We start from the raw sequence: 17,905 nt of genomic DNA, 5'->3' as shown, positions 1-17,905 counted from the left end.
GCTAAAATATATATACTTTACAGGGACGGGATCGGTCCCTCTAACTTTTTTTTTTTAAACTTTTGAATATATTTATAGAGGGCACCTAGCTAATACATCTGCAAAGTATGATCGGGCGAAGGATACAGGTTTAAGGGGAGGCTAACGTGCTCGAGGCCAAATTAAGTCCAGGGGTGAAAGTACATGCCAGAGGAAGGAAAAGCTTATTGTTTGTGTCATGAATGGAGAGAACAATACAAAGGCTATTCAAACCTGCGCAAATCATGAAAGAAACTGAAGCACTAAATAGGACTTACATACAAAGCATAATATATACAAAAGAATAATAAAAGCTTATTTAGCCGTTGAAGAAAATCAAAAAGAAATGGAATGTAATGTAAAAATATTACAAACACAATAGGTATTGTAACACATAAAAAATTTTAAGATTTTCTTAGTCTAAATAATAAAACACGAAAAAACGGTATACGCGTTTGCCGCGACTGTAGATACCCAATATTTCCTTATGCAATTTTAAAATATTCATTTTGCTAGCAGAAATTGACGCAGCGCTACCTTTTGTAAGAAAAAAGTATGTTTAATTACTAACGGTGACGACAGGGCCCATCATTCTTTCATACTGACAGAGAATATAGATAAGAAACTTCACTTCTTTTAGGACATGAAAAACAAAAAGAAACGCTCTAGTCAGGTGCCGCGACTTTAAGATACCCGTTACTGTTTTACACACCACCTTTTGTCAAAAAAACACGTATACTATATGATGGTTGTAGTGGGCGTGCTCAGATGAAAACTCGCGTCGAGCTGCAGTGGTATCTCTTAAATACGTATTCCCAAACTTATACCTTTATTTTATATTTATCTTATAGTTCCCGGGATTTTCGCATTTTTTGATTTCTTTTTTTGTAGGCGTTAGAGTAGACGTTGCTTGACGGGAAGAAACAATTCGCATTGGTTACAAAGATATCAGCCTTTATCAAAAAGCGAAAATCGTCTTTCGAGCTTGGTGGTCGTAAAAGAGACGTTGCCGGATAATGCCACCACCATAAGATGCGCTGGCATTTCAAGATTATAGTTACTTAATCCCAACATTCAAGGTTCCTGAGATTTCAGCGGTTTCAGTTTTTCGTCATTTGTGGGCGTTAGAGTGGGCATGGCTGGATGCTTGTTACTTGTAGAGTAAAAGGGTATACTAGATTCGTTAAAAAGTGTGTATAATAACAGGTAGAAGCAAGCGTTTCCGATGCCCCAAATGCGAATTGTTTTTTTCCCATCTAGCCAAGCCCACCCCAACGCCCACAAATCCTGGAAAACAGAAAATGCAAAAATCTCGGGAACTATAAGTTAGGCTTAAAAATACGTATTTAAGAGGTAACTGCAACACGACACGAGTTTTCATTCGGCCACGCCCACTCAAACGCCCAAAATCCGCGGAAAACTGTGGCGTCTATAATATTATAGTGTCTTCGTTCGATCTTGTATAATATTTTTTTGTCAATTTCAAATCGGAACATTATTTCGCTATATATCGCAGTAACGTCGCTATTAGTTACTCAACACGCTTTCTTTTCTCTGACAATAAGTGGCGCTTATTATAAAATTATATAAAACAGTAACGGGTATCTTATAGTCGCGGCACTCGAAAATAGCGTTTCTTCTTGTTTTTCCTACCACCCAGTTAGAGTGTCCTCATTACACACCGGGGAATAATTCTAAGCATTAAGTAACTGTGAGGTAGCAGAATTTTAGCTTTACTATGAATGAATAAGCAACTTTTTCTGAGTTCAGGTTTAGACTCAGGCTTAACTAAGCTAATCGGCTTGGAATCACGCTAATGTGATGTTTATCAGCTTAATACTACAATAAAAAGCAGGGGATGATTGATGCTGATGAGCTGATTGTTATTGTTAATACCCAAAAGATCTAATGAAATCTGAATTTTCCGGTTTGAGTTTGCGTTTGTGGGGTAGTTGCTTAAAAAAAGACGAACGCATCGCAGCCGCAATGTAAAGTCTCAATGTAAGATAATATCTCGACCCCTAGAAATTTAAAAGGTTCTCAATAAAAGTGAGATCACACATAGTCTTAGTTTTAAAAGTTGTAGGCATGAACATTATGCGAATTAACCGATATAAAACATTAAAGAATACGTAAGAAAAAAATTCCGCGACTTGTATGTATGTACCTGTTAAGCTGTTGATAATGCTGAATAATGTATAATTAACAACTGGGCTATTAATTCTGAAGGAAAATCTTTACATATCCTGTAATATATTTTTCTGCAAATGAAAATTAATCTTATTATTTATTTAATTTATTTAAGTAAGGATTTGCAAATGTATCAAAATAAATATGAGTATACGTAAGTTGTGGTGTAAAAGTTTGATGCTAAAGTTGACAACTGCATTTAAATTTAATTCTTATCATATTGTAAGTATATTTTCATTGATTTTATTGGTTGCGATTAATTAGGAGAATTAAGATAACCAAATAAGGATCAATACGTCTTTTCTAAATACATATATTGTTAATTTAAGAATATAACAAAATATCGACGGAATTGGGCGGTTCTATATATATACACATATGTGGTCATCGGTGGAATAAGAAAAGCCCACACAAGTATTTAAAGGTATAGGCTGACCTAAATCATTTGAGCAAAGACAATGAACATTTTACAACAATATTTATGAATTTTATGACATTTATGGATGAGTTCAGCATGTTGCTGTTGCCATGTGTTAAAATATGGACGGGCTGATTAAATTATATATGAATTTTGTGCGTTTTCTTCGCCCACTTCTGAATCGGATATTAGATTAAGCAATGCGAGATATGGGAAATTGGTAGTAAAACAGGCAAGCGTCTTTCTCGAAGTATTTATGTAAATTAATAAGTTTGACTATAGAATTTGTTCGTGCAATGATCTATAGAAACCTTGGTACAGTATATTGTTCTTCTTTCTGCGCGTTTTCTATATTTATATGTGTTGATTTACTGCACGCGCTAGAGTTGTGGCACGCACATTTATGAATTATTTATATGCTCTTCGGGTAGACGGCGAATCACACTTTTCATTACAATTTTGATAAAAGCTGTTTTCAAATGAAACAAAAATCCGAGGGAAGATTACTAAAAAGCATATCCACAAGTAAGTTCAGCTATCCAATTCAAACAAATTGTTGTGAAGACTACACTTTTTGCCCTCATAAGATGTTGTGTTTAAATATCGGTCACTTCCTTGTTGTGGGTTGATGGATCATATTTATACCCGTTACCCGTGTAGAGTAAATGTGTATACGATATTCGTTAAAAAATATATTTAAGATAGAAGGAAGAGTTCAATAGTCAATAGCCTAGACAAACGGTGAAATTTCATGAAGTACAAGAACTAAAAAGGTAACATAAATAATGGAGCTTATACAGATGCCCTTCGTCAAACTTTTTATAAAAAAGCCAAAAACTGTGAAATTAAACTCTAAAATAATTTTTTAACTACGCGCTGATCCATGATAACTGATCGTACAACTGTTTCAAGATAACAAATTTAGAAAATCTGCAAGAGTATTAAAAGTTTGGAACTAGTTTTTAATTTCACTAAGATTACACTTTCTGTCGCCAATAGCATTAAGATTTCCGCTGAAATTTCTCGTAAAAATAAGAGAATTCACCAAAGATGTATTATAGTTGAAGATGCTGCCTTATTTGCGTTTCGTTCTTACAGCCGTATGATTTTCTGTTTCTGTTTTCCATTCATAAATTTTAGATTTAAAAATAGATCTTTGTCTTTCCTTCCTAATTCATTTCCCCTACAGTACCAGTCCCTAGCTCTCCCCCGGTATTTTCTACAAATGTATGCATTCATATACTTCCTTTCTTTTTCCACTCGAGTTTTGTAACTCATGAAGCGATGAGATTGTCATGATCGGAAATTGCAATGGCTTGCCAAGGTTAGAATAGCTTGATTAATGTTAGAATTCGTTTAGGAAATTTTGAAAGTATATATTCGAAGTGATTTTCTTGTTTTTCATATGTCTATAAATAAGCCTTCAATATGCACGGTATATTACCTTTAAAAAAATAAATTAAAAATGAATCATTCTTAGATATCAGTAAAGTTTACAAATATAGTTTTTACTCTTGAGCTCATTTAGGTTGACCAAAAATCTATGATTGACCTTTAGAATTAGGTTAATTGTATTCGTTTTAAAAAGATCTCCAAAGATCTTAAAATCTTTAAAATTATGGCACAGAAATAATCTTTTTTCTTAATATAGCAAAAAGGTTTAGTTTCCCACCCTTTAAAGTATATAAATATCTTTCCTAGGATCAATAAAATAGGTTATGGTGTTACCGATCACTTATGACAACTTTAGAGATTACGTAATATATTTCTGAATATCGCAGAACCAAGTGTTCGCTACCAGAAATCGCTATGGTTGTCGATGTTCCTTTTAAAATTAGAATACGGTTGTTTTCCGTTTCGTTTGCGTATAAAAATAAAGTACACATACTCCTGAATAGGCTCAATAAGTCGATTTAGCCAAGTCCATCTGACCATGCGTTTATGCGTATGCGCAAGTTTGTCTTACCATCCTAACAAGCCCACATTTACGTCCGCGAACTGCGAAAAAGTTTAGCGTGATCACATATAAGCAAGAAGAAACGCTTTAGGAAGCGTTTCCGACCCTATAAAGTATATATATTGATCAGGATTAAAGCGAAGTCGATTCCGTTTTTCTGTCCATATAAACGCTGAGTTCTCAGGAACTATAAGAGATACAGAGTTGAGATTAAGCAGACAAATTCTTGAGGTCCATACGCAGCGCAAGTTTATTGCAGCATCCTGCCACGCCCACTATCACTACCACAAACCGTGGCGTCCATAATATTATTATGAATGTCTTCGTCTGATCTTGTATAACATATCTATCATTTTACTAAAGATTTTTCAAATCGGAACATTATTTTGTTACTTGTGTAAAGCAGTAACGGGTATCTTATAGTCGCGGCACTCAACTATAGTGTTTCTTCTTTATTTTTGTTGTATTTAGTTAAAGGTAAGAGGTATAAACTGTCTTCCATCTGTCGAGGCCTGAGGTGAGATTTGTATTGAGTACATTTTTTGCGGCGGCTATGGCTATTAAAATTCATTGGCACGCTCCGTGTGTCGTCTGCCAACAATGTTTAATCTGATCAAATTTGAAGCAACCGCCATTTCGCAACCACCAGCTGAGACTCTCATCCGCGTATTTGTCTTATTCGAATTCCCAAGTGATTACTCCTGTCGCCGAAAGCTGTAACAAAAACCATTCTAATAATACAAGGTATATCTATACAGTAAAGAGAGACAGTGAACGAAAGCCGGTGGCATTAAGGCTGCAAATTACACAGATGACACGCTGCGTCATCGCTTCATCGACAGACTTCTTAGCCCTTGACGATGACTATGAAAAAGTTTCTTCTGCGTTGAGCCTTTGAAAATTGAATAATTTCGCATTGTTGCATTGTTGTTGGTAAAAAGGCCTTACAAGTGTTTTTGGAGGGGCTTTTCCTAGCAATTCTTTTTTAGATGCCCAAACGGAAAATCGATACAGCTCCCTTTAAAAGAGCTTCATCAGATTCATTGCTGGCATAAGATAAATACAAATATTTAAAATCAAAACCCATGAGAAAACAAGTCATACCCAACGGGTGGCTGACTGACCTTTTATAAATATTTTAACTCTTAAATACAATTTTGTATTATTTGTTTTGAACACAGAGGCATAGGATGAATTGCGACAAATGAAATAAAATATGAAATCATAAGGCAAACATGATTAATCTGAATCGCATTTTTTTCTTTATTGGCAAAATGCCATGAAATTTAAATTAAGTTTAACTTAATTATAATAATAAACTCCTCCTTTATGGTTGTGCCATTTATATACTGTTCGGCTCTTTATGTTGGAGGTATAACTTTGTACATAAACTCCCGACTTTGACTTACCTTATTAATACTCACATCAACTCCATCTGGAGCTTGAAGTCTTGGTTTTGAGCGAGGTTTTCTCGTAGAGTAGGTATTCTTGATCAGGATCAAAAACCTAGTCGATTTAGCCGTGTTCGTCTAGCCGATTGCCGAAATTGACCAAGAAATGTTATATAAGGTCAAACGAAGACTACAGTTATAGGGGGCGGACGGACAGACGGGCACGGTTAAATCGACTTCGCTATTGATACTGATCAAGAATATATATACTTTATATGGTCTGAAACGCTTCCTTCTAACTGTTACATACTTTTCAACGAATCTAATATACCCTTTTACTGTACGAATAACAGGTATAAAGACCGAGGTTTGTGAGCTTGTTGGGGATGAAACCATGTCCTTTCTAAGAACATGCATACATTATCTAAACTTTCTACCTCCTATACTAGTATATCCTGAGATCAGAGCCGTCATACGGTCGGATTAAGAATATATATACGGCCTTATAGGGTCTTTTCTTTTTACATTTATATGCGTAATCAAAGTATAATAATAAAGGCTTACGTTTTTCCCTATTATATTGTTATAACATAGGTTTAACTTTTTGACCCTATGAATTACTAATTATCACGCTAGTCTTCTTTTTGTGGGAACACACCTGTGCTTTTTCTGCGTTTTCATCAATGAACCTTACAAAAAAATGGCAAGCGAACGCTTGCCGAGATGGCCCTTGTAAAACCGCATGGAAAAGGGAGTGTACTCTTAGCAGGATGATGCAACTGCACGTGCAGGTCATTGAATGGTTTGAGAATACAAATAAATGATTTGTATATCCCTGTGGTGAATTGGAGGTGGAATGGGCAAAGCCGATGTGGCTTCTGTAAGGACCGCCACTCAACTTCTGGCTTTTTCTAATTACGAATACAAGCCGCTACAAAACCAACCCTCAGGCCACCCGCGCGGCGTATGTCAAGTGCAAATGTCTTGGTCAAAGCAAAGGTCGCGTCATATGAGAGGAAAGATTACGGGCCTTTGCACCAGAGAACAGCATTCATTTCTTCAATAGCAGCGTATTTTATTTTAGACCGCCCATCGTTTGCTAGGTAATTGTTTTTTCTTTCCTTGAACGACAATTTGTAACTTTGTTCCACCTCAACATCCCTAGCCTTAACAACATCCCACATACTGAATCCTGCATCCTGAGTCGGCGTCAATTCAATTACGAATTATTTAGCTTTCGCACTGCACACTTGATACGCACGACGTTTCACATGTCGCACATACATTACCACGCTTTTTCTCTATACCAGGAAATTTAAAAATAGATTGGGGAAATTACAATTTGAATTGAAATCATGTTTTGTACTAAATAATATGGCTGCTTTTTACGTTACCCTAGCCATTGCAAGTATTTGGAAAATAACGTTATCAAAGTAGTTGGAGCGTTGTAAAAGTACACCGAAACTCCCATAGATATTTGTAAAGGACTTACGGACAGTTAGTTGCTGCAATATTCTGGACACCCACACTACAGAATTCATTTAACCCCGAAAACAATGGGGACTCTAATGATGGGAAAATAACATTCAGCTTCCGAAGCGACTAGAAGGAGATGATTAAATCTATGACAACAAAAGACAAAATAGCATTCAAATTAGAAGCTCATTGTCGATGTTTTGTTGCCAAAGTAGCGCAGCAGTCAATGCGTTGCGAAATCCAAAGTCCATTGTTCCTGCCAGACAATGGGGTCACAAATGAAGAGCTTGGATGTATTCATATAAGCTGTTGCCTACGGAAGTGCCGTTGATCCACGTACGGAAGTAATAAAAGAAGCTGGGCGAAACGGTCTGTCAACTCATTGGCCCAAGTACAGTACACACCCCATCCATAATAACGATCATCAACCAACGTCATCAATCTTCATCCATTACCAGCATACTCAACATTATACATCAAATAGGTTATTCATTGGACATGGTCGAAACATCAACTCGGTACGAAATTCATTTATTATTCAAACTTTTCCTCAGACAGAAAAATTACGTCCTTTTGAAAAGAAAACCTTTTAAACTTGAAAATATATATATCGCATTTATACCCGTAATTCGTAGGATTAGAGAATATATTATTTATAGAATATTTTCTAAAAACGTATGTAACAATTAAAAAAAAAGTCTTTCAACGCAGATATAAACAAGAGGAAACGCTATAGTGCCGCGACTATAAGATACCCGTTACTTTTACACAATTTTAAAATATTCATTTTACTAGTTAAAATTCCCCAAGCGCTACCTATTGTCGGAGAAAGCATGGTGAGTAACTGATAGTGACGTCACTGCCCATGTGAGGCCTCATAACTTAAATTTCTTCATAAATAGCGAAACAATGTTCCGATTGGAAAAATCTTTGGCAAATCGATAGATATGAACAGATATAAGTTATACAAGGTCAAACGAAAACATACACTATAATATTATGGACGCCACAAATTTCCGCGGCTTGTAGGCGTTAGAGTAGGCTTGGCCGGATGAAAACTAGGGGCAAGTTGCAGTAGCATCTTTTAAATACATATTCTTAAGTACAACTTTCTAGCTCTTTTAGTTTTTTGTGATTTGTGGGCGTTATAGTTGGCGTTGGTGGGCGTAAGATTAGACGAGATTGGATAATGGTACCACCTTAAGAAGCGTTGCCATTCCAAGATAAAGGATGCTGAAATAAACTTGCGCTGCGGTTACATCTCAAGAATCTACATGCTTAATAAGAACTTTCTATCTGAAATAGTTCCTAAGATCTCAGCGTTGATACGGAAAGACGGGCACGGTTTAAGGCCGTGTCTATTCTTAAGAGACTGAAGAAAAAGTATTTTTGGAAAACTAGCAAAAAATGTTTATGGGAATAATTATAATTTCAAATTTGAATAACTTACTATTCCACTAAATTAACGTTGATTAATAAGTCTCAGTTTTCTAAGTGTAATCCTCGAATTTTCCTCTCCGTTTCATACATTTAACACACACGAGTATTCAGTATACACAGTAACAATATATACACATATGGGATATCTTAACTATTTACATACGTTGTGCTTGATAGTACTTACATTATTCAGTAGGCCATATCATCGTATATTTCAATGTTAAGTCTGCCTCTTCACCAATACATTTGCCGGGGTGTCCTTTACTTTTATTTTCGTTATTTATTCAACATTTGGCGGTAACTCGTCTGTAATATAAAGAACCCAACAGGATTCCTTGACGCAACTAAGGTATTAAAAAGAAGAAACGGGATAGTCCAGCACCGCGACTATAAGATACCCGTTACAGAGTTATCAAATTTTAAAATTCTAATTTTTATTTTCAGAAATTTTCTAGCGCAACCTTTTGTCAAAAAAAAATCATCATATTGTCCAAAGTTTTCCGCGTGGCCAAAGGAAAGAAGAAGTAATGGAATATTCGAATGCTCCGGCTATAAAATACCCGTCACGGTTTTACACAATTTAAACAATTTTTAGTTTTCCGCGTTTTGAGGGCGTGGCTATATGGGAAAAATAATTCGCATAGGGGACTTCATAAAAAACTATATGCCTAATCCCACATTTCTATCACTTATAGTTACCAAGATATAATCTTTTCTACAAAAAGAGAAAACCGTCTTTCGAGCTTGGTGGACAGTAATGCCACCCTGATGTCTAAGAACAGGTGGCGTTACTCATTTATAACTGACTAGCGCGCCCGCCTCGCTTCGCTGCACTTCTCAAGCTTGCCATAATCTTCTAATAAATATAAAATAAAATAATTTAGTTTAGGTTTCTATTCAACATTTATTGAAGTGCTTTGGGAAATACAATGTTTCTTGTTTTTCCATCAGGTGCTTAAACGAATAAATCGGAAGATTTTTAGAGGCGCAAGCAGGCCACATAGAGCTGCCCATGTGAGAAGCTTGGATTCTCCAAATTTAGTCCACACACTTGTGACTGATTTTCTGATTTTCCTTGTGCTTTGTTGATAGTCATTGCGAAGGCAAGTCGCACCGGGAACTGCAAACATTTCAAATTCGGAATCATTGGGATACGTGGCAACAGTACGCCTTCACCTTTGAATTTTCCAGTAAAAAAAATGATTGTTCTGATACTTTGATTTTCCACTGGCGCAACACATACCTGGGGTTTCGTTCTTTAATTTGAGTGCCCTGTAATACATGCAAATTTTAACCATTTTTCCAATAGCGACACCTTGATGAAGACTGCAGTCAATGTTACCTTCATAATGGAATGCAGCAAGATTTAAATCAATGCGAAGTGTTCATCTTGATCGAACCACTCTTGCTCTAATATTTTGTCGGCGACTTTTCCGTTGCTCATGTGTCGAAGACGAAAGGGCCTGAGCATCGCGTACTTGATAACTTTCTAACCTTACTTCCCGTGGTTCAGGTAATTCAGACGAACGGGTCTCTGCGACATGACACTCTAAGACTTTCTAGCCGTAATGCTCGCTGATTCTGAGGCCCAAAGTACCCTTTTCGCTTGCGCTTGAATCAGTTAAAAAATATACAAAAAACAAGAGGAAACGCTATAGTCGAGTGCCGCGACTATAAGATACCCATTACTGTTTTACAAAATTTTAAAATATTATTTTGCTAGTGGATATTCACAAGGCGCCACCTATTGTCAGAGGAAGTATGTTGAGTATGCTTATATTGACGTCACTGCCCATGTGAAACCTTATAACCTTAATTTCTTTATAAATAGCGAAATAAGGTTCCGATTTGAAAAATCTTAGGTAAATCGATAGATATTAACAGAAATAAGTAATACAAGGTCAAACGAAGGCATTATATTATATATTATAGACGCATATATACAATTCGCATTGGGAGCATCATTAAAACCTACATGCTTAATCCGAACTTTCTATCTCTTATAGTTACCGAGATATCAGCTTTTCTAGAAAATACGAAAACCGTCCTTTGAGCCTTGTGGGCGTATGGGTGGGTGTGGCTAGATAGTAGAACCACTATAAGATGCGCTGGCATCTAAAGAGTACACTTTCTGAATTTCAACTTTATAGCTCCAATAGTTCCTCAGATTTCAGCAATTTTAGTTTTTTGCTATTTGCGGGCGTTGCGGGCAGGATTCTGTAATAAACTTGCGCTGTCCCGGGACCTCATCTTCATGGTTAATCTCAACTTTGTATCTGTTATAGTTCCTGAGATATCAGCGTTCATACGGACGGACGGACGGTGGACGGACAGACAGACGGACATGGCTCAATCGACTTCGCTATTGATCCTGATCAAGAATATATATACTTTATAGGGTCGCAAACGCTTCCTTCTCCTTTACTCTACGAGTAACGGGTATAATTAAGGACAACGAGAAACTTAAATGAATTTCAGAAAAAATCTTTATAAAAAATTGAATTGCAAGGAAACGAAAAACTGTTAAAAAAAAACAAATTTCAATTTCTCAATTTCAAATTTTTTATAATGCAACTTACACGTTTTATGAAGAAATGTACTCAACATTTTCAATAAAATTGTTGTTTATTTATCGCACAATAAAAAGAACAAAAAATAAGTTTTAGGAAAAACTTTTTTATAAAAATTTACATTGCAATAAAAATAAAAACAGTTTTAAAAAAACCCTAATTTTAATTTTGTATTGCAATGTAGACCTTTATAAAAAGAGTCATACCTAAGCTCACCCAAACTTGAAATTTTATTCCACACAGTCACAACAATTTTTATACCCGTTACTCGTTTTTTTTAAACTTTAAACTGGTCATTTGCACTTGTCTCCTTTAAAGTATGTTTAACACTAATTTGCTTTCTGTTTGACATTTGAAATGAAACCTCGCATGCCATAAAATATAATACCAAAAAACGTAAAAACCAAAATAATCATAAAAAATAACCCTTCTTAGACACTGTAAAAATCCGCAACCTGCGGTACCATAAAAAAACAAAATAAAGACTAAAATTTAATCACAGTTACTAATTAAAAACAACACAATCAATCTGTAACTTCAACAGAAGAGAGTTGCAATATACTCCCTCAGCTGTTAAGAGCTAGAGCTGCCAACTATAACTAATCAGAGCTGCCAACTTTAATCAATTTTCCAATTTTAATAAATTTCCCGGCACTTAACTACGGCGTTACTTATTGTTTTGTTCTGTAAACAACATCCTTTAACCGAAGGAATAAATTAAAGTATCTTTGAAAAATTACAGTAAACTCTCGAATAAGTAATTTTGACAAGGTAAAATTTATGGTTTGGTGGCAAAAAATTGTTTTAACAATTCCCCCCTCATCTGCATTATCCTCTTTCCCCAATCCCGACGCAGCTCTTCCGATGAGCTGGGCTGTAAGAGTATACTTCAGTGCTCCACATTGTGTCAAGTACGTTTCGCGGCGTTAATGAGGTGCCAGTGTCCATGTCTAAGGTTCGCCCTCGACTGAATGGGAGCCTTAAGGCTTAAATTGTTGGTGCCAAATAAGGGGTGGTACTTTGGCTGTGATATTGAAAGCATTTACTGTTTTAATTGAAGGGTAAGCTTTATCTTAAATTTGTATTACTAGTGCTGAGGACAACAATATTACGAAAAATCCATGAAAATGTTTCTAGTCATAAAAAAGTACAGTTTGTAGAAGAATCAATAAATAGGCTTTTAAGTTCGAAAAGCTTTATATTTTCAGGGGAACAAAAGCGTTTTCCTAATATCCAAACAATAAACGAGATGAAACAAAACGCAATATACAAATAAAGTACAATTTAATAATGAAAATAAACAAATAAATAAATAGGTCTGACCATGGCGGGTGGTTGACAATGAGGGCCTAGGGTATTTGAAACAGAGTGACTGAATGTCAAAGTAAACGAATTGAATAGTAGCTAGAACATAGGACATAGGCTGATTATAGTACATCAGTTTTACATTTAGCTGACTTGATTTTAAAATTTTAAATACTTGTATGCACTGATACTCGGTATGTATGTGTCGCCTGAGTCAGGTATTCTATAAGATCCTCCCTCCATTGGTTTTCTGGAAGACGTGACCCTTTGCTATCCCTTGGATGAGTCCACCTGAGAACTCACCCCTACCCTCAAGTGTGCGCTCAGGTCTGCTTGTGCGTGGAGGTGCGAACTCACCCCAACCCTCAAGTGTGTGCTGATATCTGCTTGTGCGCGGAGGTGTAAAAATTTATTGTTAAGCGTTTTAATGAAAAGTTGCAGTTTTTAACTTACAATCGTATAAAGCATACCACTGGAAAGGGCTTGAAAAATGCTTTCCAATGACACCAAACACACTTTTTTTTTTTTTTTTTTTTTTAGTGAGGGCCTATATTGAGACCCCCAATTACCGAAATTTTTGCCTTTTTAGGGTAGTAGTGAGCACTTGGGGCATCGGCGAATTGGCACTCGGCTAAAATGGCACTCGGCGAAATGGCCCTCCACTGATTAGCCGACCGCCCAGCCAGTGTCTAGGATAAATCTTTGGTTGGGGTCTTGGCTGAGAAACCGTTTTCGGGTATAGGTCATAGGAGTCCAAGATCATTACATTACGTTTGTAATTCATTCCGTTTTCCCCAAGTGCTCACTACTACCCTAAAAAGGCAAAAATTTCGGTAATTGGGGGTCTCAATATAGGCCCTCACTAAAAAAAAAAAAAAAAAAAAGTGTGTTTGGTGTCATTGGAAAGCATTTTTCAAGCCCTTTCCAGTGGTATGCTTTATACGATTGTAAGTTAAAAACTGCAACTTTTCATTAAAACGCTTAACAATAAATTTTTACACCTCCGCGCACAAGCAGATATCAGCACACACTTGAGGGTTGGGGTGAGTTCGCACCTCCACGCACAAGCAGACCTGAGCGCACACTTGAGGGTAGGGGTGAGTTCTCAGGTGGACTCATCCAAGGGATAGCAAAGGGTCACGTCTTCCAGAAAACCAATGGAGGGAGGATCTTATAGAATACCTGACTCAGGCGACACATACATACCGAGTATCAGTGCATACAAGTATTTAAAATTTTAAAATCAAGTCAGCTAAATGTAAAACTGATGTACTATAATCAGCCTATGTCCTATGTTCTAGCTACTTTCAGCTTAAGGCCAGAAATTTTTAATTGCTTCACGATCGAATGCAAGTGCTGACAACGTGGTTACAAGTAAATATATATATAAAGGTAAAATGTTTATTTCATAACGATTGTGCATGACCGTTTCCGATTCCTTTTAAGTCTTAAAAAAAATATTTATTGCAATTGACGGTGTTCTGACCGTTACTTCCCACACACCTGTATTTACATTCGTGGAACCCTTGGGCATCGTTCTTATCAAGTGAACATAGAAAGGGAAAATCTTTCTTACACGGAGATTGTGCACGAACTATCCCGCTGTCCGTAGAAACCATTAAATGGAATATTTACTACACTTGTCATTTTCCTGACCAGTCTTCCGCACACACCGATATTTACTTTCACTGAACTCTCAGGCCTCATTATCATCATCCGTTAATTTGTTCGCCATCCTTGTCTTCCTTATCCTTCAATACCATATGACTGGCGTCCGGGGCTCCTATGTATACTCAAAACCAATACGATTGGTTCTAGGAGTAAAACATACCTGTATGCACTCCCTATTGGTAACATTAGGTGAACATAGTCTAGAGACTATATAAATGACACCACTCAAATTGCTCAGAATCAGTTACTCAAAGGCCTCAGAAATACATCACTATGGATCTTACTGTTGAATTTTATAATTCTTTTGAGGCTGATAAGACCCTCGTTAACCAACCTTTCGGTATAAAAGTTAAAGTTATCGGGTCAGATGAAATCGATGACCAGGACTCCGATGTGGAAATTATTGAAGATTCTGAGCCGGACTGCGCATTGGATCTCGACGATGAAGACACCGTGGACCGATACCTACGAGAAGTATTTGATCCACCCTCATCGTCAACTCAAACCACTCCATCAGAATTGGATTCCTTAGGCTTTGAAGACTTTCCTATGGGTAAGGATACCCAGGAAGTTCTAAGAAAACTTATTCTACTTGAACAAAGCGAAGAGCAATATAAGAATATGCAGTGTGCTCAAACGTTTGATTTGGATGAGTCTGAGCCTAGCCTGTTTCCAAATGATGATCACATTTTTAATGAGATAATTGAAAATGAACCGCAGACAAAATATCAACAACTTATGGATGACGGACAGGATAGTGTTTTAATGGATGTTCTCTTAAGATTAGATTCCTAATATTTGTTTACTTGTCTTAAAACATTATGAAATAAAAATACGTTATATATTCAATATTTAAAGTTCTTGTTCTTTATTAGATATTTCTCTTTCGTTTTATTTATACTTTTTAATTCAGCATCGTGCATAAATATCATGTGCATATTAAAATCGTCTCGCAGCCAAAATTTCCGAACATCAGTACAGAAATAACAGTAGTAATAAAAGGACTTTGATTTTGTATAGCTAAAGTTGTGTACTTTTAAGGTATGAACTTTTAGACTGTTGCGCGTAGTAAAAGATTTTGATTCCGAGCATAACTCACAATGAAACTTGCCCATTTTGATGTGAAACTGAACTGAGTTTTTTTTAAAAAAATACATCTATTTTAAAGGGTTTTAAATGAAAAATTGTATATTATATACTTTAATACATAATAATAATAATGTTGTGGTACACCTGTATGTAATATATACATATATATAGTGTGTACATGAAAGAGTGAAATAGATATATTTCTTCATGTATAAAAGACCATGTAATTCGTGTAACAAATTAGTATTCAACGACTAGTGACTAGAACACCACGACTCCAATCTCTAACCAATCAAAAATGGTATATAAACATTTCTTTATGTATATAATCCTTCCTAATCTACTTATTCCTTATAGGATTTCTTAGAGACCCTAAATGAATCAAAACCTGTTATTGGTTATACGAAAATTGAAGATCTATGTATTGGGTTTGATTATAAGATCACCGGATGTAAATTAAGGAAAACACCTTATGGAACTAAAATATGCCTTTATTTAGCCAATAAGGAAAATGAGGATATTTGGATATTTCTACCAAAAAGTTATGTAAACAAATTTTCTACTAAGACACCATTTAAGAAATTGACTGAGAACGGAATTTCTCATATGGTATATAAAGGAAAGGATCCCAATAGATATAGCTGTGCTCAAATTGAATTTATCAGTAAATAAATGAAGTAAATAAATGAAGTAAATAAGAAATTCCCCTTATAAAAGATTGAATTTCTTATTCCAAAATCAGTCTTAGTTCAACCTTAACAAGTTACAAGTCTTACAAAAATGCACGCTAAACAAATTGAAGTCTTCTTGATGCAGTTTGAAGACATGTTATTCGAGCAACACCTCAGGAGGCTTGAATATTTAAAAGCCACCCTTGAGGACTTAGCGGAAAAGGAGTTAATACATTCAAAGTTTGGATTCCACTACAAACTTTGTCCTTGGAGTGATGAAGATGCTACATCTGGACCAGACGAGGCCCTTAATATTATGCTTAAATATTATAAGTTAAACCAGAGATTGTATCGCTCAGAAACATTAAATAAACTCAACTAATAATAAAAAAAAATTTATTTTACTTTTTGAAATTTTTCTTAAACATTTTAAGTATTTGTTTATTATTATAAGTAAAGTCATTTTTCTTGAAATTTTTCAGGAAGCACTTAAGTGATTTATTTCTACATTTAAAAAGTCCGAACAACATACAATAATGACCACAGGTGTTAGAAAAATATCCTTGTAGTTGTTGTTTATTAAAAAAATATTTATGGGCGTTTGATCTTAAAAATGTTATGAATTCCTTTTTCTGCGGATATTGACCATATGAATCGAAAAATTCAGCTGACTTAGGGCTATCAAAATAGAAGGCAATCCAATGAGTTCCAGGTTTATCTGATGGATCGGTATTCGCAATAATAAGAGCCGGATACTTTTTTATAGTTTCAGGTAACTGGTCCGAAGGGAAAACTCCTTTAAAAATCAATCGTGTTTTTGCATGCTTTGATAGCAAATATTTAATTTGTAATGTATTCATGTTAAAGGAGTAATCGTATGTTTCTATGCTTATCAATATCAATCATGGAATCGTATTCGCAGTACACCAGACAAGTAACTGCTTCAGTAAGTGGTTCAGAGAATCTTCCTTCGATTCGTATAGTTCCTTGGGTTATTAAATTCGCACAAACACTCGAATTTGAATGATCGGCAGTTAGGTCAAAAGCCAATATAAAACTGTTTGTGTCAAACATTTCCTTTGTAATTTGCAGACCACGATCATAATGTTTTATCCCACTAGATCTGAATAGCATATTATAGCCCCGTGAGCTCTGAACATTTTCACCATTCGAGTAATCAAACTCAAGAGCTTGAGAAGGAACTTGAACTCCATTCACCAATAAGTTAAATCGTTGAATTTTAAAATGTTCAAAATGAAATGGATCTAAACCACGGTTTCCTGAGTATGAACGGTTTTTAACCATACAAAACGCTAGAAAATTGGGTAGCTGTCCAATAACTGCATTGTCTATAGATAATGTATTATTTCCTGGGTATATTGTAAAAGATTTTACTTCAACCTTATTGAAAGGGTATATAGCATTTTTGGTCTGTAAAACTCGATGGTGAGCCAATAAAATGCTTGGGTTAACTGTTATATGATTCATGAAAAGTTGAGCTTCCAGTATCTTTAAATTTGACTCAGTACCAGTTTCCATTAAATAAAATGCAGTCTTTTCAATATTAAAATTAATTCTTAAATCAACATTATTTACTAGTAGTTTTGGTTGATTAAATATATCGCCGTGGATTTTTCCGAAAAGTTCCACCTTATTACTATTTTTAAATAAATTTTTAAGCTTTAGATTGGTATCTGGATAAACATATT

The 17,905-nt window shown here is 35.5% G+C and overlaps 2 protein-coding genes across 7 annotated transcripts in view; both read left to right on the top strand.

Annotated features, from left to right (window-relative positions):
- LOC108102376 (transcription factor Sox-5) overlaps positions 1-17,905 on the top strand; it is a 51,881-nt gene that overhangs the window by 12,711 nt on the left and 21,265 nt on the right. The window lies entirely within an intron of this gene.
- On the top strand, positions 13,976-16,591 carry LOC121530150. Of its 6 annotated transcripts, none has more exons than XR_005993823.1 (3): positions 13,976-13,990; positions 14,067-15,826; positions 15,883-16,591. XR_005993823.1 is itself a non-coding variant. In XM_041818563.1 (2 exons), exon 1 carries the CDS (start codon positions 14,710-14,712, stop codon positions 15,229-15,231), a length of 522 nt encoding a protein of 173 aa, XP_041674497.1. In that variant the 5' UTR covers positions 14,584-14,709; the 3' UTR covers positions 15,232-15,826; positions 15,883-16,591. The 6 variants fall into 6 exon arrangements, 1 of the variants encoding a protein (XP_041674497.1); XR_005993824.1 differs by lacking the exon at positions 13,976-13,990 and having other exon boundaries at positions 14,015-14,157; positions 14,212-15,826; XR_005993826.1 differs by lacking the exon at positions 13,976-13,990 and having other exon boundaries at positions 14,016-14,157; positions 14,584-15,826.

Source organism: Drosophila eugracilis, unplaced genomic scaffold (assembly GCF_018153835.1).
Source record: "Drosophila eugracilis isolate 14026-0451.02 unplaced genomic scaffold, ASM1815383v1 contig_340, whole genome shotgun sequence".
NCBI lineage: Eukaryota > Metazoa > Arthropoda > Insecta > Diptera > Drosophilidae > Drosophila > Drosophila eugracilis.
The sequence above is the reverse complement of the archived record's forward strand: the minus strand, read 5'-3'. Positions and strand labels throughout refer to the sequence as shown.

Coding starts and splice junctions, on each gene's coding strand:
- LOC121530150 (XM_041818563.1), top strand. CDS start 14,710: ATGGATCTTACTGTTGAATTTTATAATTCTTTTGAGGCTGATAAGACC.